At 39.9% G+C, this 26,272-nt stretch overlaps 1 protein-coding gene across 1 annotated transcript in view; it reads right to left on the bottom strand.

The window, feature by feature from the left end:
- TMEM117 (transmembrane protein 117) overlaps window positions 1-26,272 on the bottom strand; it is a 310,319-nt gene that overhangs the window by 165,901 nt on the left and 118,146 nt on the right. Inside the window, 1 exon segment of the mRNA XM_060777572.2 lies at window positions 432-531. Within this exon segment, the coding sequence (XP_060633555.2) occupies window positions 432-531 (100 nt within the window).

Genomic DNA, 26,272 nt, shown 5'->3' with positions numbered 1-26,272 from the left:
TACATTCAGAGAAAAATGCCATAGAGGCAAAGAAGGAAAATGGAACTGAGATGACAACTTTGAAGTTTCTACTGCATCTGAGCTAAAGCAGAGTTAGAAAACCTGGGGCCTTTCGATTGATACTGCACACCATTTTTTAAAAAAACTCTCTGCAAATGTCCCCTATCTGCCCTCTATTTTATCCTGAGACACAGAAGGGCCGTGAAAGACATCAGGGAAAGAAAGCCCAGGACCAGCAGGTCTGAGTGGGGACCTGCTCTGAAGTCCCGGGTTTATCCTGCGTATTAATCCTGCATTTTGGTGCTATCTGGAAGTGGCCGGAATTGTGTTTTTCCAGGCTTTCAGGCTATTTTGGATTTCAACGACCAATTAGACTTTTCTCATTCAATTTGGGGTTTTTTTAATGAAATAAAACGAAGAAATCCTCTTACCATCCAAGCCGTGACAAAGTCTCCCATCCAAGTCCCCACTGCTGCTACCTTCATAAAACTTTCATTTCTGATGCCCATGAAGTCTGTTACAATGTATGCCCTGTAAATGCAAGCACATATACCGTGAGTTATAGACTGTCATTTACTGCAGAATTATAGATGATTTGGTTTTCCTGACACAAGGAAGATGGGGGTGAGGGAATATTTCAGCTCTCAGCATTAGCTCTGTTTTTCTTTTACAGTCTAGATTAAGTTCTAAATCCATATATGGCTAGATTGCATCCCTTTAGCCTTAGTAAGTGGTGAGGGATACTCTGAAAATATTTGGAGGTACACATTATTTCCACCTCTGTGACCCTTTCACATTATACAGTTATAAGCACTATGATTCGACTTTACCTATAGGATTGTGGGGTTTGCTGAGGCAAGACAGCTATCTCTATGAAAATGTATTGCTTTGGCTTTCATGGCCAGAACCACTGGGTTGCTGTAAGTTTTTTGGACTGTATGGCCATGTTCCAGAAGCATTCTCTTCTGATGTTTTGCTTGCATCTATGGCAGGCATCCTCAGAGGTTATGAGGTCACAACCTCTGAGGATGCCTGCCATAGCTGCAGGTGAAACGTCAAGAGAGAATTCTTCTGAAACATGGCCATAGAGCCCAAAAAACTTACAGCAACCTGGTATCTTTATGGAACTTTAAAGAATCTTCTCTAAACATCACATTTCAGGCTTCCTTAGGAATCATAACAGTTAAAGTGGAATCATAACACGCTCTTTAGTTCTTCCCCAGTTTTGGTCCCCAGGTGTTACTGGATGACAGCTCCCACCATGTGGACTGGGGATAATGGGATTTGCAACCCAACAGCACTTGTGACTCTGAGGTTGGGAAAAGGCTAAAGAACATTTTAATGCCAGACTTCACATCCACAAGCCTTGTGTCCAAATTAAAATCCTACTATGCTGACTAAACATAACAAATGGCATTCCCATCAGCTCTAGTCATGACGTCTAACAATGAGGAATACAGGAGTTGTGGTCCAGCATCTGGATGGCCACATAAAATGTCATGGTGTGCTGGATTTGGCCTGCAGGCCTTAAAGTTGGATGCATTTGACCTAGATCAGTGGTTCTCAACCTGTGGGTCCCCAGGTGTTTTGTCCTACAACTCCCAGAAATTCCAGTCAGTTTACCAGCTGTTTACCAAGCCAAAACATCTTCTGAAACATGGCCATAGAGCCCCATGTTAGCTGCCCCGAGTCCTTTTGGGGAGATGGAGGCGGGGTTCTTGTTGTTGTTATCTCTTCTATTTTTTCTAGCACAAGTATTTTTGGCTGTCTATTTTATCTAATATGGAAAATATGCAATAAAGATTATTTTTTTAAAAAGAAGGAAAGAAAGAACTGTGTCATAGGGAGGTCTATCTTTCACACAGCAAATAGCAGTCCTTGAACTGAAGGCTTGCATCAAGGAAGGAAAGCTGTAACTCTTTTGGCTCAACCTTCATGTAATGGTTTTGCCATTGGAATAGCTGATCCAAAAATGAAGGCTGCTTAGGTCAGGCTTTGAAACAGAGATATCCGACCTGTGACCAATCACATAAAAAAAAAAAACCTTGCATATGGAAGGCACTACACAAAATGCTATCTTTCACAGGATCCTATGTAGAAGTACTTGAAACATGTTGTATTTGTTTATACCTTTAAGCAACTCAAAAGAAAAACAAATCATTTAGCAACCTTGGGTTACAATAATGAAGCATGCAAGTCAACAACCACTTAACCCAACCTTACAAAAGGGGAAATACTTGCTGTACATGTTGGTGGGGAATAGAGAAAATATAATGTTCTCCCACTTAGAGTGGAATTTAATAGAAAACATAACATTCCAAGGGGGAGAGTTCACCCTTCCTTGTATAAAGCCCATACAATGCCCTCAATCTTTAGCAGCTGTCCACCCCTGAAATAAATACTACCCTGGCAGAGCACAATTTCTGGCATTCCATTGTAATATTATTTTCTATAAAATCAATAACACTGAGTTTTAAACTGAGAAATAGACATCCTTCAATGGAAATCAATAGAATTTGTCCTTGCTACACTTTAAAGGCATCAGCTCCTGTATGTTCTCGGATACTAAATAGGATCATTCCTGGTGAATATTTAAATGGGAGGCCAACAACAAATATCAGGTGCTGTAAGTTGTATTTCAGGGGAAGGTATTGGAAAAACTACTTCTGAATTTATTCCTTGCCTAATAAAACCCAATGAAATCAATGGGGTCAGCCTAAGTTGACAGAAGAGTTGCAGTCACATGCACACACGGCAAGAACCTGTAGAATCCTTGTGATTAGTAGTTTAATCGCTGGTTGTTGTTAACTGTCATCAAGTCAACTTTGATTTATGTCAACCCCATGAATAAAAGACCTCCAAGTCACCCTACCATCAATAGCTCTGTTCAGGTCTTTCAGACTCCGGGCTGAGGCTTCCTTGATTGAGTCTATCCACCTGGAATCCTGCCTTCCTCTATTCCTACTGCTTTCTACTTTAACTTACCAAGTATTATTGTCTTTTCGAGTGAATCACATTTTCTCATGACATGTTGGAAATATGACAGTCTCAGCTTACTCATCTTGGCTTCTAGGGAGAATTCAAGTTTGATGCACTGGGACCCACTGATTTGTCTTTTTAGCAGTCCACGGTATCTATTGTATGCTTCTCAAGCAGCACATTTCAAAGAAATCGATTGAAGATATTTCCTCCCACCCCTAGCTTACTGCAAACTGCACACTTGCCAAATTTGTGCCAAGGGTTAATAATATATAACTTCTCATCTCTACATGGTCAATCCTGCTTAGTTAGATGGGTCATGACATACTGGAAATTCAGATGTCTCTTTGAATTTTTGGACTCTGAAAAGATTTCAAACCTTCCTTTACCTCTTTTAAGAGCCCAATCCCCTTATAAATCTTCTTCTCTTGTATCTTCTACAACCCTAACAATGCAATTTGTCAAATGTACTCCTTTATTTTCATAGTGCTTTGTTTGCCATAGCATCAGCAGCATTCTCTTCCCTTCCCTTCTCTTCCCACCATCTAGAATCATATTCTTCCCTTGTGGTCTCAGTTTTAAGTGAAATATTTTCATTAACAGATGGTCTGTTCATGATAAGCAATCCCAAATGGTCAGAATTAACTTCAGTGGCACCATTCCAGAAAAGAGCTTTAGGTAATTCACATATATTATGGCAAATAGATAATGAATATTTGTTATGTAGTAGATCAGTGGTTCCCAACCTTTTTTTGACCAGGGACCACTTTGACCAGGGACCACTCTCCAGCATCAGTATCAAAGAGGTTACAAATCAACTTTTGATTCGGTTAGGTTATTTTGGGGTGCTGATTCAGAAAATTGTATTGGATAGACCACACCAGCTCTTGTTTCTGATACAGAACATATGCCATGGTCAGTGACAGGGAAGGAGTGACAGTTGGCATGAAAGGAGAAAAAATAAAATAAATAAAATCTATATAAATAAAAATGTAATGTTCATTTGTGGGATTAATATAACTCAAAAACCACCGGACGAATTGACACCAAATTTGGAAACAAGACACCTAACATCACAATATATGTCCTTCACTAAAAAAAAAAGTAATTTTGTCATTTGGGAGTTGTAGTTGCTGGGATTTATAGTTCACTTACAATCAAAGAGCATTCTGAACTCCACCAATGATGGAATTGGGCCAAACATGGCTCACAGGACTTCCATAACCAACAGAAAATACTGGAAGGGTTTGGTGGGCATTGACCTTGAGTTTGGGAGTTGTAGTTCACCTACATCCAGAAAGCATTGTGGACTCAAACAATGATGGATTTGGACCAAACTTGGCACGAATATTCCATATGCCCAAATATGAACACAGATGGAGTTTAGGGGAAATAGACCTTGACATTTGGGAGTTGTAGTTGCTGGGATTTGTAGTTCACCTACAATCACAGAGCATTTTGAACCCCACCAACGATAGAATAGGGCCAAACCACCCACACAGAACCCCCATGACCACCAGAGTGGGCCACAGCAATGCATGGCAGGGGGCGGCTAGTAAATTAAATAAAGAGGAAGGAGGCTCCCCAGACTGGATTTCCATCCTCACAGCCCACTGATGGTCCACAGCCCACAGGTTAAGAACCGCTGCTTTAGATATTTGAATAATACATTGAAACTTCCATTGTTTGGAACATCATTTATTTAGCCAAATTATTGCATCATAAACACACAAACAGGATCAATTCTCAATTAGCTGTTTTAGATATTTGTATTTTCTTGAAAGTAAAAGAAAATCTCATTAGATAGAGAATTTCTGAAGAAGCACTTATCCCAGTTCCTTAGAATGTAATGAGTCTCAGGTTTGGTAGAACCATATGCAATGTTCTACCAAACCTAAGGACCTCTTAGAGCAGGAATAGGGGACCTCCTCCTTTGGTTTTGATGTCCCCCACAGAACTTCCCCATCCACTTGAAAACTTCTTCCTTTCTTATGTCATATAAGTGAAAAAATACTGTTGTTAGCCTGGAGATTTGCAAATAGGCCCTGTTCTGCAGTCTGGGAAACAATAAAATGGAACAGAGTTGTCATTTACTCTAATAATTAGAGTAACGGAGTCAAATGGCACCCTATTGCAGCTTTATCCAACTTATACTATAATATATTCCAATGGTGTAGAATAGACAACATCCCTTTCTGTTAAGAAAAATGAAACCTAGATTTTTAGAACACAGTAATGAAGCTTTCCTTTCCTTATCAATGATAGGGGAAAACAATCCCAGAGAACAATTTCTTTTCTCTCCTAATGGAAGGGATTGCAACAGCAATAATTTCATTTAGTTTGATGGTAAACATAGTTTTGCAGCCTGTCTCTTAAAAGAAAATACACAGGCTGTAAATTGTAGCTGTATTCTGAGTGGCAGATAATTGACGTAACAGACCATTATGACTCTCTTGGTCTGCAAATGTACGAAAGTGTTTGCCCATGGTGATTTGGTGCTGTCAAAAATCTAACTGTCAGATTTCAGCTGCTGAAAATATGCACGAGGTGCTGATATGAACAAAAACCTCCTTTAAACACAATAAAGTTCTGCCAGCACCCAGGAAATACACCCTAATCTTAGTTGGAGCATAGAGGAGTAATGGTGTTTTTTTTTTAGCAGTAGTTCCCATAATATACAAGCCATAGTCAGTATGGTGTATTGGTTTGAGCATTGGATTATGACTCTGGAGAACAGGGTTTGAATTCCTACCATGAAAATCCACTGGGCAAGTTGAGGGTACAGTTAAAATGCATTTAGAAACACAAAGTTAAAAAAAAGAACTTGGCATTATGCTAAATGTCCTTTGACCAGAAGCTGGCCACTTGCAGTGCATCTGGTGTGGCTGTAAGAAGGTCCTTCATTGTGCATGTGGCAGGGCTCAGGTTGCATTGTAGTAGGTGATCTGTGGTTTGCTCTTCTCCACACTCGCATGTCGTGGACTCCACTTTGTAGCTCCATTTCCTAAGGTTAGCTCAGCATCTTGTGGTGCTAGAGCACAGCCTGTTCAGTGCCTTTCAGGTCATCCACTCTTCTGTGTGCCCAGGAGGGAGTTTCTCATCTGGTCAGATTAAGATTCTGGGTTTTAGCCTGTCACTTTTGGATTCTTACTTGCTGAGGTGTTCCTGCAAGTATCTCTGATGATCTTAGGAAGCTGTTTCCTGATTTAAGGCGTTGGCATGCTGGCTGATATCCGAACATAAGACGGGCTGTAGATGTCAAGGCCTTGGTCCTTTCATTGCTGGCTGTTACTTCCGGGTGGATGGCAGGTGGTGTGATACCAGCTAAACAGTGTTATTTCTCCGGTGGTGTGGGGCATAGATATCCTGTGATAATGCGGCATGCCTCATTAAGAGCTACATCCACTGTTTTAACGTGGGGATATGTTTTCCACACTGGGCATGCATATTCAGCAGAAGAGTAGCAAGCACAAGGGCAGATGTCTTCACTGTGTCTGGTTGTAATCCCCAGGTTGTGCCAGTCAGTTTTTGCACGATATTATTTCTATCACCCACTTTTTGTTTGACACTCTAACAGTAGGGTAAAGGTAAAGGTAAAGGTTTTCCCCTGACATTAAGTCCAGTCGTGTCCGACTCTGGGGTGTGGTGCTCATCTCCATTTCTAAGCCGAAGAGCCAGCATTGTCCGTAGACACCTCCAAGGTCATGTGGCCAGCATGACTGCATGGAGCGCCGTTAGAGCGGTACCTATTGATCTACTCACATTTGCATGTTTTCGAACTGCTAGGCTGGCAGAAGCTGGGGCTGACAGCGGAAGTTTACACCGCTCCCTGGATTCGAACCTGCGACCTTTCAGTCAACAAGTTTAGCAGCTCAGTGCTTTAACCCACTGCGCCACCAAAAGTGGGACATGTCCTCCAATGAATAAGTGCTGGCAAAAGTCCAAGGCTCCCCATCCTTCTTTCCTTCCTTCCTTCTGTCCTTCCTTTTTCCCTTCCTTCCTTCCTTCCTTTTTTTTTCCTTCCTTTTCCCTTCCTTCCTTCCTTCCTTCCTTCCTTCCTTCCTTCCTTCCTTCCTTCCTTTTTTTCCTTCCTTCCTTTCCCCCCTTCTTTTCCTCCTTTCCTTCCTTCAAAGCACAATCCAGAGTGACTCCCAGGTATTTGGGTGTGTTACAATTCTCCAGTGGGATTCCTTTCCAGGAAATCCTCAGAGCTCAAGATGCTTGTCTGCTCTTAAGATGAAAGGCACATGTCTGCATTTTAGATGGATTGGGAATCAGCAGGTTTCCCCTGTAATAGGGGAAATGTATTGAAGAATAACACCAACAAAATGTTGGAAGATGTCATCCAATTTTTTTTCTAAGATCATGTCTGAGGCTTACTTTTGGAGTGTTTTAATTTGACAAGGAAATGGAACAGAAAATAGAAGAACCAGTCACTGTTACAAATGCTATGTCTCCATGGAGATTCGAGATGGGATAAATGGGGACACAGTAGAAAATTAAATATGCATTATTATGACCTTCAGATTCCTGACAGAATGTTAATCAATGCCTTGCTTTCTAATATTATATATAGATGGGGAGAAAGAAACCAGTTTTAAGACCAGTTTAAGGAAATACAGCAAATTGATAGTGAAATTCAGGATGAAAAAGGCTGGCTTCACGAGGGGATTATGTCTACAAAAGCAGTCTTAAATGTGTGGAAAATTGAATCAAGACATTTTGGAATGGCCATTTTCACTTAGGGTATGTCATGACAGTGCATCCATTGCACAATGGTATCCAGTGAAGTGATCGATATAACATGGCCAATGCACAAAAGGCATTGAGGAGCTCTCCCATGAGCATCTGGACACCAGCTGGGAAGTACCAGAGCTCAACAGCAGAGCTTATATCAGAAGTATGTGATGTGTACTCCTAGTAGCCAATGTACACCAGAACAGCTTGATGTACATTCAAGTATCTTAATAGTACTGGATGCATATCTTCACAACACTCCACAGGGTTTTGTTGCATTTGTATAATATAGCAATGGATCTGTAGTTACAAAATACAGACTGTGAGATGGGAACTTAGCCTGTATGTTGTAACAATCCCTCACACATCCAGATGGTTGCTAGTGCCACGGGAACTGATGAGAAACAGAACTACAGAAAGAAAAGCAGAGGCATTACAATGCAACATTACACAAAACCAACTGTAGGTCATTTCAAACATAGGAGGGAGAAGGTAGTGACAGGGGCCAAGTGTGATTAAACAATATCTGATGGACTACTAGTTTCCCACTTGTCTTACTTTTCTTTTTTTCAACTTAACTCAACAGCCAAACTAATACATTTTATATTGTGGGGTAAACACAGCAACACGGGAGCATCACCTCAATTATGGAGATTTGAATTCAAGGTCTACCTTCTGTTGGTGGAAAGGTCCTGATTTTAGACTCTACCTTCATCCAAGTTTTATGATCCACCATCTCAATTGTATGTACTGATATAAGAATCAAACGTTAGTCTTTCAGCTCATAAAATAAGAAGAACCAGGCCACTGAAACCCTCCCAATCTGTGATTTTTACATGGAGTGCATCTCTAGACTGTAGAATTAAAGCATTTTGACACTATGTTAATTGCCATGGCTCAATATTATGGGATAATGGAAGCTGCAGTTGTATATGTTTTTCAGCCTTTTCTGCAAAAGTTTGCCTCATCAAACTACAAATCTCAGGATTTCGTAGCATTGAGCCATGGCAGTTAAAGTGGTACCAAACTGCATTAATTCTACAGTCTAGATGCACTCACAGAAACCAATAATAATAATAATAATAATAATAATAATAATAATAATAATAATGGTTTCTGTGAGTGCATCTAGACTGTAGAATTAATGCAGTTTGGTACCACTTTAACTGCCATGGCTCAATGCTACGAAATCCTGAGATTTGTAGTTTGATGAGGCAAACCATCTGCCTGCAACAAAGAACTGGTGGGATCACAAGCCAGAAAAAATTACAGAAAATGAACACGTCAAACTCCTCTGGGACTTCTGAATTCAGACAGACAGAGTTCTGTAGCCTGTAGCACAATACTCCTGACCTCACAATCGTGGTGAAAAAACAAATTATGAATTGTCGATGTCGCAATCCCAGGTGACAGCAGGATTGAAGAGAAACAACTGGAAAAGCTGACACAATATGAGGATTAGATCGAACTGCAAAGACTCTGGCACAAGCCAGTAAAGGTGGTCCCAGTGGTGATTGGCACACTGGGTGCAGTGCATAAAGACCTTGGCCTGCACTTAAACACAATTGGCACTGACAAAATTACCATCTGCCAACTGTAAAAGGCCACCCAATTGGGATCTGAACGCATTATTTGCCGATACATCACACAGCCCTAGACACTTGGGAAGTGTCCGACTTGTGATCCAATACAACAGCAGAGTGATCTTGTCTGCTGTGGGCTCATCTTGTTGTGTTTCAAATAATAATAATGACTATGACAAATATGATGTATTGTCGAAGGATTTCATGGCCAGAAACACTGGGCTGTATGGTTATGTTCCAGAAGCATTCTCTCCTGATCTTTCGTCTGCATCAGAAGTTGTGAGGTCTGGAAACATTCACACCTACCTCAAACGGACAAGAGTTCTTTCACCTATCCTGGACATTCCACAGATATATAAACCCCATTTTCATAGTTTCCAACAAACCTCACAACCTCTGAGGATGCCTGCCACAGATGAAGGTGAAACGTCAGGAGAGAATGCTTCTGGAACATGGCCATATAGCCCAGAAAACTCACAAGAACTCAATGACAACAACAATAACAACTACGTGTCTGGTGGGGACGAGGGACAGGGCCTTCTCAGTGGTGACCCCCCGCTTGTGGAATTTGCTCCCCAGTGAGATTGGATCGGCGCCCTCCCTCCTTTCCTTCAGGAAAAAACTAAAATCGTGGTTCTGGTACCAGCAGCACTTTGAACATGGAATTGGACCTGATGACTGATACAATAATTGGAAACGGATATGTGATTATGTGATTGTATGATGATATAATTAATTTTTACTGTTTTTTAACTTTTCATGTATTTATGGTTTTATATGCTTTTATGGTTTATACTGGTGTTATTGATATTGTGGCATCGAATTGCTACCTATGTTAGCCGCTCTGAGTCGTTGTCCCCCCAGGGGGGTTGAGAAGGGTGGGGTAAAATGCTGTAAACAAACAAACAAATAAATAAAGCAACTTTATTCTTGTATCCCACCACCATCTCCCCAAAGGGACTCAGGGAATCTCACACACGGCACAAGGTACCTGAAAACAGAACATAAAATAAAGCACTGTGACAGCGCGTCAGTCCCCACTTGTATGTGAATTTACAGTTGAATTGTTTGGCTATCTACTGCTTTCTATCAATGTTTGCATCTGTTGAATTACCTCCCCTGCTTAATTGTTTGGCTCCTCCCCTTCCTGGGGAAGAGGGCAGGGCTTTCTTTTCATTCTACCATCAAACATCCCAGCAGATGGATGTGAAAAAGGGCTTAGCTCCAAAAGCCCTCTTCACCAATTCTTAAGTTTGTGCTCTTAAGATTCATTCTTCATATCCAGCTCATCTTGACGATGTTGCGGAATCTTAAACTCCCTCAAACCAGTCCTCTGGCATCAAGAGGAAGACTTGATGTAAAGTGGCTATTAGACATGCAGTACAAACAATGGCCTTTGTGCATGCATGTCCGTGAGTCTGTCTGTTGTTCACACTCCCCGTTTTAGTTAATACCAAAAGAGCTGTGCATGTAAAAATACCTTTGGAGCAAACAACAAGCCTCGGTTTCATTAACCAGCTCATTAAATAGTAGTGCTAATAAATGTATTCCCTTTCCATGTATGTGCATGCAGTTTTCTATAACTAAATGTATATCACATAGTCTTCTGCCTCCTCAGTACATCTCCACTAGCAGTAGAACCTGTTTCATTAATAGTATGTTTTGTCTTAGTCTAGTCACTGGGGAGGGAAAGGAGGAAACCGCTCCAAAGCTTTCTCTTTTATTCATGCTGAATAGAATAAAGCGCTGTGTAGCTACCTAAGCAGTGTGTGGGTAGTCGAATGAACACCAAGCACTCCTCTGGATTGTATGTTAATTTAACCTATATTTGTCCAAACTTTAATAGCACTAATTTGTAAGCCATGGGTTATTTCCCACCAACAATTTAGAACAAAAAAGGCACGCTGGGTAACACTTGTTCCTTTTCCAGAAATACAAAGGGCATAGATATGACTCTTTATATGGTCTATTTGCCTTTAAAGATTAACCTTTATTTCTATAGATCCTTTTTTTAAGGAGGCATATTAACATGCTGACATTGTGAAATTCTGTTATTTCCTCACTTTTTCAGTTATATTTAAATGCTGAGTGGAATGTTCTTCATATTCTTTTTTTTTTCCTTTTGGCTCAAAGTTAATGGGGGAGGTTTAGATCTCTGGCGTTAATAATGGTTAGTCCAAACCAGACTCATTGAATTCATTGCTAAATGATACATGGATGCATTTGCAAATCCCATTGATTCAGTGTGTGTACCATAGTTATGACTAGCAGTCATATTTTGGCCTATATGCCTGTATAGTTTTTCACTTTTTGCTTTATGATTTGGACAATTTCACACCATTTCAACTTTGCTGCCAATCTAGGATGACTGTAGCCAATCAGAACATAAGATCAGTGATGTGCTATTAAGAGAAAACAAAAAAACAAGGCAGTCCTCTTAAGTTGAATCAGGGTGCATCTAGGCTGTAGAATGAATGCAGTCTGACATCACTTTAACTGCCATGGCTCAATGCTATGAAATCATGGGTACTGTAGTATTATATGATGTTTAGCCTTTGTTGGCAAAGGGTGGTGGTACCCACCAAACAGCAACTCCCAGGATTACACAGCACTGAGGTATGTCAGTTAAAGTGGTGTCAAACTGCATTCATTCTACAGTGTTAATGCACCCACATTTTTTGAACCAGAGGATTTTGGTTGTTTTTTTTTCCATGTCAGGAGCGACCTGAGAAATGGCAAGTCACTTCTGGCATGAGAGAATTAGATGTCTGCAAGGACATTGCCTAGAGGACGCCCGGATGTTTGATGTTTTACCATCCTTGTGGGAGGCTTCTCTCCTATCCCTGTGTGGGGAGCTGGAACTGACAGAGGGAGCTCAACCCACTCTCCCCAGATTCAAACCCCTGACCTGTTTGCAATGGGACCTTGAAATGAATGACTTCTAACTTGCTAATAGCATTTCAGTTAAACTGAAGGCTAGCTGAATATTTGCTTTTTTTAACTTTCATAACATTGTGCCAGAGCATTGTGACTAATTTGGTTGAAAGGATTTAAGCAGAATCCAAGCAGTCGTACCAATTTTTATTCTTTCTCACAGGAGAGGATTTTAAATATCCTGTGCATATATACTCAGATGAAAATGCATGAATGCAATTAAACATACCAGAGATGTTTGCTTTGGGACGTAATAAAGTGCTCTGGATTTAAGCCTAAATCTGGAGCTAATTTAACCCTGTTCAGAACCAAATCTAAGTCAAAATATGGAAATCTACATCTTGGTATATTGTCCATTTATTTTCATTGGGAAATAAAAACAGCTGTACACTCTTTAATGTCTGTATGTGTGCATGTATGCATACACATGATTCTGAATACATCTAGGGGCCCTTCCACACTGCCATATAATCCAGAATATCAAGGCAGAAAATCCCACAATATCGGATAATCGGGCAAATAGAGAAAGGAATTGGACAATGACCAGGAAATAACTAATGGAATGGAATTTAGAACTTTGAAAGACGAATGCTGACCATGTGAATAGTTTTATAGGATGCATTGTATATCGATGCTTTGATTGTTTTAATTGTGTTAATTGTTAACTATGGTTTTTTATACATTGTGTGTAAATTGTATAGGCATCGAATTCTGCCTTTTTTGTAAGCCGCCCTGAGTCCCGTCCCCCCCGGGGGGGTTGAGAAGGGCGGGGTAAAAGTACCCAAAATAAATAAATAAAATAAATATCTGCTTTGAACTGGGATATCTGAGTTGACACTGCTCTTTATTCCAGTTCAAAGCCCAGTTGTGGGATTTTCTGAGTTATATGGCCGTGTGGAAGGGCCCCTGGTTGTGTTGAGGATTTTTGTGGCATGTAGAAATGACATGCCAGGAAAAGGGGGAGGGAGGAAAATTACTCCTTCTCCCCCCCCCTTCTCCTGGCACGTCATTTGTCTGTACCAGGAGAGCTCCGGCAGCCATCTCATGGAGGCTGGGTAAGTACTTTTGTTTTTTTTTACAATGTTTTGGGGGGAGTTTGGGGAGGAGGTTATTTTTTTATTGAACTGCCCAAATAGCCACTTTTTCTGCTGTGTACAATACAAACACATGAATTGTCCCAGAAGAACATCTGGCCACCCACCCCAAAAAGCATGCACTTTCTGGGGTATGTGTAAATGGACCCCCCAGGAACATCCATGTTTTTTAAACATGAAAGCTCCTGGGATGATGGATTGTCTGGAAGGGCCCCCAGTAAGCATAGATATAAATGTTCAGCCTTGTTCTTTTAATTCAATAAAATTAAACGATATTATGGAGTGATGATTGAGGAAGAAAGTAATTTCAGAATATACAATCTTTATGTTGTTTATCATCATAAAAATGAAGGTGAAAACACTGAGTTTGCACAAAATACTATCACCTCTGTTTTTGGTGTCGTGCTGATAGATTGCCCTAATGAGTCTGTTTGGTTGTAATAATCTTCTGTGAAACCAGAAAAAAATATTTCAGCCTATTTTTTACTCTACTTCAAACACTTAAGGGTTTATTTTCTCATTATATTTATCAAAAGCCTGAGTCTTTTCAAGCCCTCTCTGTCCATTATATGGAGCTAGTATTATTAGACTAGCCACTTTGGATAGCTGTCAGTACACAAGTGGCAGAATGAATCCTAAAAATACCCAGGTTCTGAATATTGTGAATATTGGAATCTGAGTAAAGTCAGGGTTTTCCCACAGCTCCCAGACTAGCAACACAAAAAGGAATACAAAGAGGTTATTCTTTGAACTTTCTCCTGGTGGCATTTTTATTTCTTTATTGAACTGCCCAAATAGCCACCTTTTTCAGCCAAGCTGCCCAATTGCCACACTTTTTCTGCTGTGTACAATACAAACACATGAAGTACAACAATAAAATAACAATTGAAGATAATAATGGCAAAATCAAGGAAAGGCCACCCACAAATAAAACCACTACTAAAGTTAGTACTGCAGGCCCTCCATGTCTACAGGTTCTGCATCCGTGAATTCAACCAAACATGGCTTAAGGGGGGGGGGGGGGGGAATCCAAACGCCAATTTTGATTTTTCCACATGCCAAGCTCTACATGGATATGTAAACATATCCTGCTGAAGTGTCCCACCTTGTCACAGAGCCTTACAATTTTATAAAAGGGATACACTTTTACTACAGAATCATGTATAATGGAACTTAAGCATTCACAGATTTTGGTATCCACAGAAGAGTGGTGAGCTGAAACCAAATCCCAAGCTGATACCGGAAACGTCATTGCATCTTGTAGTTATTGCCCTAGTTTAACTATGTCCCCTTCTAAACTGCCATATAAAATTAGCACTGACTTAATTGAGCAGTGAGTCTTGGCTTTTCTGGGAGGTTCAGGAAAAAGAAAACAACTGCTACTTCTCCTAACTTACACCTAAGTATTAAAGACATTATTAATACATTTTGCCGCCTTGGCAGCCTCAAAGCATGCATAGGCAAAGCTAGAAAGATAAGTCCTAGCTTGACTAGCTTTTGTGTGTGTGTGTGTGTGTGTGTGTGTGTGTGCGTCAGGGGTGACTTCAGAAACTGCAAGCCGCTTCTGGTGTGAGAGAATTGGCCGTCTGCAAGGACATTGCCCAGGGGATGCCCAGATGTTTAATGTGTTACCATCCTGTGAGAGGGTTCTCTCATGTCCCCACATGGGAAGTTAGAGCTGACAGACAGGATGTTGCTGATGTGGTCCAGAAACTTGTTTAGTTCTCCATGGCTCCAAATGGTGAAGGTATCATCCACACGTCTGAACCATATAGTGGGCTTTTTGGTTCTGTTTCCAGGGCTTGTTTCTCAAAGTGTCCCATGTAGAAATTTGCTATGACATGGCTAAGAGAGCTTCCCATGGCTACTCCATGGCTACTCCATCTTTCTGTTCATAGAGTCAATCAACTACATGTTTTAGCCTAGGCTGTTGGCTTATTTTTAAATGCTCATTTTTAATTGTGTGAGTTTTTCTTTGTTTGTTTCTGTTTTATTTCTATTTTTGCCTTTCGAAGCTGCCCTGAGTGGTGGGCTGAAACCTCTTCGGGGAGAGAGAGCGGGTTAAAAATAAAGTTGTTGTTGTTGTTGTTGTTGTTGTTGTTGTTGTTGTTATCATCATCATCACCAAACTATTTACCTACACAATCTCTGGCAACAAGTAATATAAAGTAATTAGATCTTTATTGGATATATTGTCGAAGGTTTTCATGGCTGGAATCACTGGGTGGTTGTAGGTTGTTCGGGCTGTATGGCCTTGTTCTAGAAGCATTCTCTCCTGACAGCATCCATGGCAGGCATCCTCAGAGGTTGTGAAGCTTTTATTGGATATCTCTATTGAAAGATATTTAGAGGTGCCAGACTGGCTTCAAGTAGACCAGTAATTGCACAAATTTGTGTTTATAGTTCTTTCCAAAAACTACTAATCTTTGGACAATCTTAACTATTAGATACTGTTGGTCCTGATCCATTTTAATTTATTGGGGGGTGGGGGGATGGCAGGCATCCTGCATTGCTGTGATGGACTCGTAGCCCAGTGTGGTGGATACGTTAGTCTTCTATATTTCGCAAGACTGTATATATAGTAGAGTCTTGCTTATCCAACCTTTGCTCATCCAACATTCTGTATTATCCAACACAGTCTGCCTCCTTCCCAGATTCACAGATGTTTCAATGCATTGCAATGTTTTTAGTGCTAAATTCATAAATACAGTAATTACTACATAAGGTTACTGTGCATTGAACTGCTTTTTCTGTTGATAATTTTTTTCTGTTGTAAAATTATAACGTAATTTGACATTTGATAGGCTTTTCCTTAATCCCTCATTATTATCCAACATTTTCACTTATCCAACATTCTGCCGGCCCATTTATGTTGGATGAGACTCTACTGTACATGATTGTGGCACTATTGCCCCCAGATGTATCTTACCAGCCAGCAGCCACACAGAGCGATAGAGGTCTGTTCTACTGGTCATTAGGATGCAGCAAAATAACATTTCCTGCCAGTGAGTAAGGCTGAAACAAACAAAAGCCTTTCACAATTCCTCCTCAAATTGCAGATTGTTTTCAGGAGGCAACTGGAAATGTCATCCTATTGTGCTCAGTGCAGTTGCTGACTGTTGAGGTAGGTATGGAGGCTCAAACAATGGGAGTGTTTATTTTATTTATTTAAGTTATTAATATGGGATTCACAAATGTTGCTTAGTTAGGCATTCATAACCAAGTAGGGTCAGGTGATTCAAATGACTGTGTCACAAGGCTAAGACTTGGGAAAGATGCCAGTACCTTGCGGGTTGAAGACCACAAAAAAAGCAATTTTGCACTAGAGTTGTACAGCGATCAATTGATAAAATTACCATCTGAGCAGACACAAGATTAAAAGATAATGAAATATAGTATGTACAATTTAGGTAATTTCACCAAGTCAGCCTACATTGAATCAGTTCATAATCCACTCTCTATATCTAAAAACAAAAATTATGAGAAGGAAGAACAAGAGGAGGAAGTTGGGAGATGGGGAGAGAACTGAAAAAATTGCCTGGAGGGATCTGGAGGGAATAGTTTCTTGAAATCCAGTCTGCCCAACTGTTCCTATCATAAACTTGTGAGCCTATGTGATGTGCCACACTGGTGGCATGTGTAGCGTGAGTTTATTACAGGGATCTCATTAACTACAAGAACATACACTGTGATTTATAAAAGGAAATACAAGTGACAAACAGAACTCATATTTTCATGGATTGTCTTGCCTTCAAATCCATATGAGCTATTTTTAAGAGCTTTCAAGACAGGGTAGGATTGATAATACCAATAAATAAACACAAACACACACACAGGCCTGTATGCACATATAAAATACACACTGCCTTGTTTGTTTGATGTGCAAAGCTCATAAGTTGCAGTCCAAGAATATTTTTCCTTTGGTTATATGGGTTCTGAACCATGTTTACCAAGAATATTAAGTCCCTGGAGTGTTAATTAGGCAGACATACTTCTTCATCTAGGTACACAAAACAACACAGAAACAACCCTCTGAACCAGTTCAGACAGAAGGACTTCAAAGAGTATATAAGGACATTATAAATCCCAGTCTCTAGAGTCAGTGAAAGCAAACTGTAGTTTAGTTTGGCATAGATCTTTAACTTTGCATGTTGTGAAATGTATTTTGTCATTGGCTTTCCTGGGGTGTAGGTCTGCCCATTAAACAAAAAGTAATGAATAATCTGTGATGGTACATCTATACTCCAGAATTAATGCAGTTTTCTGTGCCATTTTGACTATCATAATGCTATGGAGTCATGGGAGTTGTGACCTTTCAAACTCTTTAGCCTTCTCTGCTAAATACTACTAAGGCCTCAGCAAACTACAACTCCCATGATTCCACAACATTGAGCCATGGCAGTTAAAGTCAAATGGTATTAATTCTATACTGTTGTTTCAGCCAGAGCTTCAAAGAAGCTGTACAGGATGCCAAACATATTGCAGGATAGGCTTCAGCACTTTGGATCCTTGTTAAAAGTTCAGGGTCCAACATTGGCATTGGAGCCACCATCTGTATAATATTGTCATGTTGATTTGTTAGGTCTTAATTATGGTGAAAAACAGCATATTACAAGAAATGCTGTTACTTACCTCCAGTACAGATATACACTATCATTAAATTACAGAACAGAACAACATTTTTAGTGTGGGGGCCAAACATTCATCCCCTGGAGGTTTCAAATAGTTTAAAATAACTGGCTGCAAATCTTACACACTCCTTTCATGGAAAATCCAACACTCTTTAGTACTGCTAAAAGGGTTAGGAATCTGTTCACTGTGATCTCCAATGGAACAAATATGTATAGTAAATCAATGAAGGAAGCATTAGATAAAATACACATATGGAGAGAAACCTAGCATGTGGCATTGGGTTCCTTCCCTATAGGAGATCCAGATTTCCAGAAGAATTAGTATAAGCAGCTCTCACTTCCATGCTATGCTTGAGGGATGCCTAATAGGCCTGGGCAACCACAAAAAAATTTGTTTCTAAAATCGATTCGTTTTTGGGGTTTTTTGCTTTTCGATATTTAAAAGAATTCCGAAATTTTTCTTTTAAAAAGTTCGATATTTACGAAATTTCGTAAATGTTAAAAAAATTACGAAACATTAACGAAACAAATACGAAACAATAACGAATCGATTCGTTAATGGCGGACACGACCGCGCAATACGCTAAAAAACCTCCAAATGGGACAGGGGGAACTTCTGAAGCTTCCCTCTCCCTCTGTTGTTGACTGTTGGTGTGATATTATAATTTTTTTTCACTAATTAAACAAAAAACAACTATAAAACTTGCCCCAGACATGCGGAAATAATAACAAAACGACCTCAAACCGATAACGAAACGAATACATAACGAATCCGAAGCATTTACGAAAAAAATTTAAAAATTCGTTTTGTTTTTAAGTTGCTCCAGAATGGTTCATTATCGCTTCGTTATAAAAAAATAACGAATTTTTAACGAATTACGAATTAACGAAACGAAACCGCCCAGCCCTAATGCATAACATAGCACAGGCAGTTCCCAAATTATGAACAACATAGGTTCTGTAGGTTTGTTCTTAAGCTGAAATTGTATGTAAGTCAGAACAGGTACATTTTTAAAGTGTAACCCCAGCCAAATAGAGAGAGAGAGAACACACTTTGGATAGCATAATGCCCCTACAGTGTTTGTTTTGCTGTTTGTGCCTGTTGATTTCCCTACACTTTCTATCCCTGTGACAATGGATTTTGGAAAAAAAATGGCTAGTTGTGAGGGAAAAGGATTATTTATTTATTATTTATTTGCCATGTTTATATTCCGCCCTTCACACCCCGAAGGGGACTCAGAGCAGAGCTCTATGGCTCTGTTTTGGTTTTTTTTAAGAAGCTGTGGGAGGGGCTGAAGATCACAAGATCCACTCTGAGATGAGCACAAAGCACAGACTTCTTTAGACTTTGGGATTGCTTGGATTGCAGACTTGCAAACACTTGTCTTGCTGTTGTTGTAAGAGAGATGTTTTGACCAGATGGCACAGGAACTATTTCAAACATATCTGTAATTAACTGATGAGTTGTGTACCTGTGCATGCTGAACACATGAAAGTTGTGAGTAAACCAAATACATTATTTTTTACCAAAGTCTACCAACTAACAACCGCACTTTACTTGTAGGGAAAGTGAAATGGGGGATGGAGGTAAACTCTTCCTTAGCATATGCATTTGGGAGCCCCTTTAATAAATCAAACGCAGAAATAATCCTTAGAATGTGCTCTTTAACAACACTATTCACTTTTTGACATAATCACCAGACAATTGGATACATTTCTGCCAACAATGAACAAGTTTTCTGAAGCTGTCATGGAAGAAGCGAACACTTTGTTTCCGCAACCCATTGTGCACAGATCTTCCGATAGCCAAGCAAAGCAATAATATGACCCACATTGTTGCAACCCGGAGCAGAAAACGAGACCCTAAGACTCCAATCCACCACACTTGACTGTGAGAAAAAACAATCCCTTTTTATTGATGAAAAATGGTTACAAAATAGAGGATAATGCAAAGGCAAAAAGCCACAGTAAAAATCAGCAATCAGAAATATCCATGAACTAGATCAAAAACCAAAAGCAACACTGTAAAATCCTGGAACCTGTTAGCAATCCACTAACCGTACTTGGAGCACTAGAAGCCTCTTGGGATGAAGGCCACGGGAAATGGGAGATCTGCCAAGGTAATGCCTCAGTCTAAACGATGCCTGATCTAAAGAGTCAACCCAGCGAGAGGCACTTAAAGTTGAGGAAACTGTTTCATGACCCGCCTCCAGGCTTTGAAGCCCTTGTTTCTTTTTCTTTTAATCTGGTTGGCCTTCGCAGACTCTGCAATTCACCCCTGTTTTTCCAAATTTGTCCTCTTCTATCCTCATTAAGGATCCCAGGTGTTAGCTTTTCTGGAAAGCTATCACTGCTTAGCTCTGAAACATTCTCATGAGAATGTGTACTTTCACTTTCCAAGCCTGCAGGAGTTTCTTCTACACTGACCTCAGAATCAACATTTTCATTAGCAACAGGAAATACATTTTCATTAGCCTCAGGAAATACATTTTTAGTAGCATCAGGAAATACAATCAGAGAATCAGGTTCAGGTTCAGGTTCACACCCAGGCTGAACCCCAACACACATGTCCTTGTGAAATGCCGATTATGCTTGAAATTTCTCTCTGAGTGATACGACAACTATCCTGAATCAATTTCTCAACCATTTGCTTGTGAAACTTGGTGGTTGCTGTCATAGGAGGTCCAACTCTTTGTTTGTCACGCAAGTAAGATGTTCCCACCTCAACATCTTTAAACTTACTCGCCCAACGACGCACAGTATTCACATCAACACAATCACCACAAACAGCTTGCATCCTCTGATACATTATGCTGTCAAGAATTCAATGACTGCACGTTGCTTAAGTCACATTGACCGACCGTCTGTGCAAGGTTTCATACTTTGCACAACTGTTCAATGCTAAGGCTTCCCGCCAAAATGTAACTGTAGAGGAGAGGCTACTGAACAAACCAGTATCTGCTGCATACCAGTACTGCCATCTGTTGAGGAGTTTAGAAGGTGGAGGCATTACTTTTCATTCAACCCTCGTATATATGGCTTTGACCATCCCCAGCTCAAAAATATTCCAAAAAAGTCCCGAAAGCAAACCTTGGTTTTGACATTTTATATAAGGAATATCATTTTGCTACACTACTGGGTATAATGGAACTTGAGCATCTGGTTGTATACCACAATAAAAAATTCTACTCGAAAAGGTTATGAATACCATTCTCTAAAAGTTTATGTTTTCTAAAAGGTCATGCTTTACTATAAGTCAAATTCCCACACAAGAAACTTGTCCATGGGGGCAACATTTTGGGGACCCTGGTAGATAGCTGCTCTGAAAAAAGGAAGCTTTAATAGTCTATAGGATGTGAATTAATTTTGCCTTGGGTTTTATTACTGCATCCCATTAGCTGTCTGCATGTGATCAATAAACACTGGTTCAGTGCACGTGTTTGACACAAACCCAAGTGGCCTGGGCACAGGGTGGATCAAAACTCTGGGATCATTTCTCTCTCTCTCTCTCTCTCTCTCTCTCTCTTATCCACCAAGCGACAAAAGTTCTCTGGGCAGCTTGCAGAAAGCTAAAGACCCTTTGGCTTTACAAACAGCATCAATTCCATCTCTTCATAGAGCAAATGAAAATGCACCAGCCAAAGCTCAGCAAGAGAATGGATGGGAGTTCAGGAATCCAAAGTATTTAAGGCACACATCTTGTATCTACCATAGAAACCTCAATGGATAGGCTGCACAAGAATTATCCTACTGATAACAGCCATTATGTACACCAAACAAGTCACTGGGGTGTGTGTTGCGGTTTTTTTAAAAGCCCCAGGATATTTAATAAAAGAAAAGGAAAGCACACTTAATTATATTCATTAGCGTTAAACTATGTAATTAGATTAATTAGACATGGGGGTTAGCCACTTTACTAAGTAACAGTCAATTAGATATACACTCAGCAGTCAAATAACTTTGCGCCTCGAAGAGCTCAGACAAAATCTGAAAGTAGAACTGTGGAATAAAGGGAAGCAGGGAAACTTGTAAAGGAACACAGCAGTACAGCCACTTATTTAACATTTCTGTACCCTAACATTAGGGTATTTTTGGATCTCTTGGAACAAAGTACTCCTTTGCATTTCCTTTTTACTCATGGTGATCCCATTTTCAAAGAATTGCCAAAATAGCAGTGTCAACATATAAGAAGGAGGGATCATTACACTTGCGAGAACCTCCAAGTCTGCAAAAGTACCATAAATCTTTCAGCACAAACAATGAAACGGAATAGGGGCACCTCTTCCTCCCAAAAGCAGCTCAGTAAGATTGACCATACTAAGAGGGTACAGAACTGTAATGGATGCCCTATTTCAGTGTTCCAAAGTAGATTAACCAAAGGGATTCTACTACACAGTGTACAGTGCAGTGGTTCTACTTTAATTGCAATGGTTCCAAGATACGGAATCTGAATTACACTTTAGGTGTGCTATTGCAAATTCTATGGGGCCACGGCAGCATAGCACTGCTAAGCTGCAGAACTTGATGACAGGAAAGTTAGCAGTTCAAATCCACGGGACAGGATGAGCTCCCATTGTTAGCCCCAGCTTCTGCTAATCTTTTTGTTGTTTATTCTTTCTTTTGCTTCTGACTCTTCATGACCTCATGGATCAGCCCATGCCAGAACTCCCTATTGGTCATCGCCATTCCCAGCTCCTTCCAGGTCAAGCCCGTCACTTCAAGGATACCATCCATTCATCTTGTCCTTGGTCAGCCACTCTTCCTTTTTCCTTCCATTTTCCCCAGCATAATTATCTTTTCCAGGGTTTCCTGTTTTCTCACTATGTGGCCAGAGTTCTTAATCATTTCCTCTAATATCCTTCCCTTCAGTGAGCAGTCGGGCATTATTTCCTGAAGTATGGACTGCTTTGATCTTCTTGCGGTCCAAGGCACTCTTAGAATTTTCCTCCAACACCACCGTTCAAAAACATCTATCTTCCTTTGCTCAGCCTTTCTTATGGTCCAGCTATCACATTCATAGGTTACTATGGGGAATACCATTGCTTTAACTATGCAGATTTTCTGCCAACCTAGCAGTTCGAAAACATGCAAACGTGAGTAGATCAATAGGTATCGCTTTGGCCGGAAGGTAACAGTGCACCATGCAGTCATGCAAACCACATGAGCTAGGAGGCATCTACGGACTATGCTGGCTCTTGGGTTTGGAAATGGAGATGAGCACCACCCTCAGAATTGGACTGGACTAGACTTAATGTCAAGGGGAAACCTTTACCTTTACTTTTATTTCAAATTCTCCAGGTATCTATGGATGGTCAAGTTCTATTATACCCAGTAATGTAGCAAAATGGTATTCCTTATATAAAATGGCAAGACCAAGATTTGCTTTCTGGATTATTATTTTTTTGGAATATTTTTGAGCTCGGGATGGTTGACGTCATATATCGAATCCATAAATTTTAATGTAAACCTCTTTGAATCTCCTTGTGGAGAGAAAAAGCAGGATATAAATAAACATAATAAAATAGTAATAATACAGATTCCAAGTGTAGACTCTGCAAGGAAGCATATAAACAATAGATCATATCTTCAGCTGCTGCAAGAAAATCACGCAGACAGACTACAAGCAGCGGCATAACACTGTTGTTCAGATGATTCATTGGAACTTGTGCCACAAATACCATCTGCCTGCAACAAAGAACTGGTGGAATCACAAGCCTGAAAAAGTTACAGAAAATGAACATGTCAAACTCCTCTGGACTTCCGGATTCAGAGTTTTGGAGCACAATACTCACGATCATGTTAAAAAACAAAGTATGGATAATTGATATTGCAATCCCAGGTGACAGCAGGATTGAAGAAAAACAACTGGAAAAGCTTACAAGATATGAGGATTTAAAGATCGAACTGCAAAGACTCTGGCACAAGCTAGTAAAGGTGGTCCCAGTGGTGATCGGCACACTGGGTGCAGTGCCTAAAGACCTTGGCCTGCAGTTAAACACAATTGGCGCTGACAAAATTACCATCTGCCAACTGTAAAAGCCCACCTGACTAGGATCTGAATGCATTATTCGCCGATACATCACACAGTCCTAGACACTTGGGAAGTGTCCGACTTGTGATCCAATACAACAGCCAGCAGAGTGATCTTGTTTGCTGTGGACCCATCTTGATGTGTTTCAAATAATAATAATAATAATAATAATAATAATAATAATAATAATAGCTATGAAAGTCTGATTGTTGTATGAAGGGGACTTCAAACACATATGCAAAGGAAGAGTTTACCTCCATTCCCCTTATTTCACTCTCCCCACAAGTAAAGTGGTTATTTTTTTTAAAAAGTGTATCCATTTATACACATAGTCTTTCCACCAGACTTCTCCATGTACAAAGATCCATAGTTAGAAAAGTATAGCTCCCTCTGCTCAAACATTCGAGTTAATCTTCCTTGGAACTCTTGAATAACCATTTTTTTTCTGAGAGAAAGCACTGGAAGAAGGAGAATGCAATGCATTGTTCTGTAAAAAAAAAAAAAAGCATGCCTGGATCTTGCAAATTTTAATGCTATTATTAAAGTGTTGAACAAAATTAATTTCTGAATAACAATAAAGGCCTAAGGTGAATGCCCAGTGCCACCTAAATAGGCCCCGTGGAATCAATGGTACTTACATAAATGTTGATTTACCATTCAGCAGTCAATTAAGCAGGGCTCATAACTGGATTTAAGTTAAAATATTTAGGATAAATTATTAAACTAATTTGCTACATTGATTGTTAATAAAAAATAATCTTAAAACCATAAACAGGAGCAAAATAAAATACACTTTACTGTTTTTTTAAACACAAAGTATTTAAAACATAAAGCAATCCAAGTAAGACATACAGTATTGCCTAAATCATAAAAGTGTTAGCATTTTACAAAGAAATAAAAGGTCTAACACTCCTGGGAGAATAAATGGTCTTCATCTGTAGTGAAAAATGACATTGGATAGACACTTAGGGAGCATACACATTACACAGTTATGGTGCTATTATTCCACTTTAACTGCCATGGAAACATCCTGGGTTTCTAATTAATTGAGGCACTAGAGGATTCTGGCTAAGAATTCTAAATTCATAAATTGCAACTCCCAGGATTCCATAGGATGGAACCATGCCAGTTAATGCAGAATAATAATGCTGTAATTGTGGAGTGTGAATGGCCCCCCAAGCACCCACTAAAAAGACTTTCTCCTTGCAATTAACTTCATTTGGAGAGGTTACATGGCCGAGACCCCGTGACTGTGAATTCAGAATGCAGGCAGGTATATACAGGAGGAAGTATCTTTTAGGTCATATAATGTCAAGCCATTTACAGATGTAAAGTAAATTGCACTTTTAAATTAGTACTAGACTATAAATCAATGCACTGATGTGATATGATCACATTGCCAACAATGTTGCTGTTCCTTGGGGAACCAGCTGAAATTTCAAGACTATTCCAAGTGTACTGATGCTTGGGATAGAACTTCCTAGTCCCCTTTATTTGCTGTAACTAAATGCAACTAGGTGTCATCATGGGGATCACTCATAGCTGAGTATGATTGTCTTCCAGAGGTAGGTCTTGGCGGTGGCTCAGAATGACTGTGAAGACCTATTCTGGATCCACATGATTTTTCACATTGAGGACATACATGAGATGGTTTTAAACTCTTGATATTAATGTGTGATAACTGATTTTAGGGTTTATGTATGTTTATAGTTTATTTATGTTCCAGTACTGAATGTTTGCCGTATATATGTTGTGCTCTGGCCTGAGTTTCCTTGAGGGTGAGAAAGATTTACTAGCTGGTAAATCACCAGCAATGATAAGATCTACCAACCATAAAGTTGCAAGTTCGAAGCCCTGGTTCGGCATGAGCACCCAACTGTCAACCGTGCTCACTGTTTACCTAAGCAGTTAGAAAACAGCTTACAGCTGTGATTAGAGAAATTAGGTACCTCTAATGCAGGGGAGGTATTTTATGACACCATAAAGAAAAAAGATCAAGGGGGGAGGAGCCACCATGGCCGAGTAGAAGACGTCTTCTTGGTAGCTCCCGAGCAAAAAGATCAGAATGCAGTGATAAATGGATCAAGGATTTCTCTTTATGGACTGGAAAAGAGGCGAAAGTGTGGTGTGTTTAAGGAGCTGAAGAAAGAGGAGTCTAAAGGTAAATTACTACCGTTTAATTGCTTTTGATTTATGAACTCTGGAAAGCTGGCTGGCTGACTTCGGCCGAAAGTGAAACTAACCTTTTAATTACAAGTGCGTCATAAGCTTTCCTACTTAAAG

Source organism: Anolis sagrei, chromosome 5 (assembly GCF_037176765.1).
Source record: "Anolis sagrei isolate rAnoSag1 chromosome 5, rAnoSag1.mat, whole genome shotgun sequence".
In the NCBI taxonomy this organism is placed as follows: Eukaryota; Metazoa; Chordata; class Lepidosauria; order Squamata; family Dactyloidae; genus Anolis; species Anolis sagrei.
Note: the sequence above shows the minus strand (reverse complement) of the source record. Positions and strands in the feature narration are given on the sequence as shown.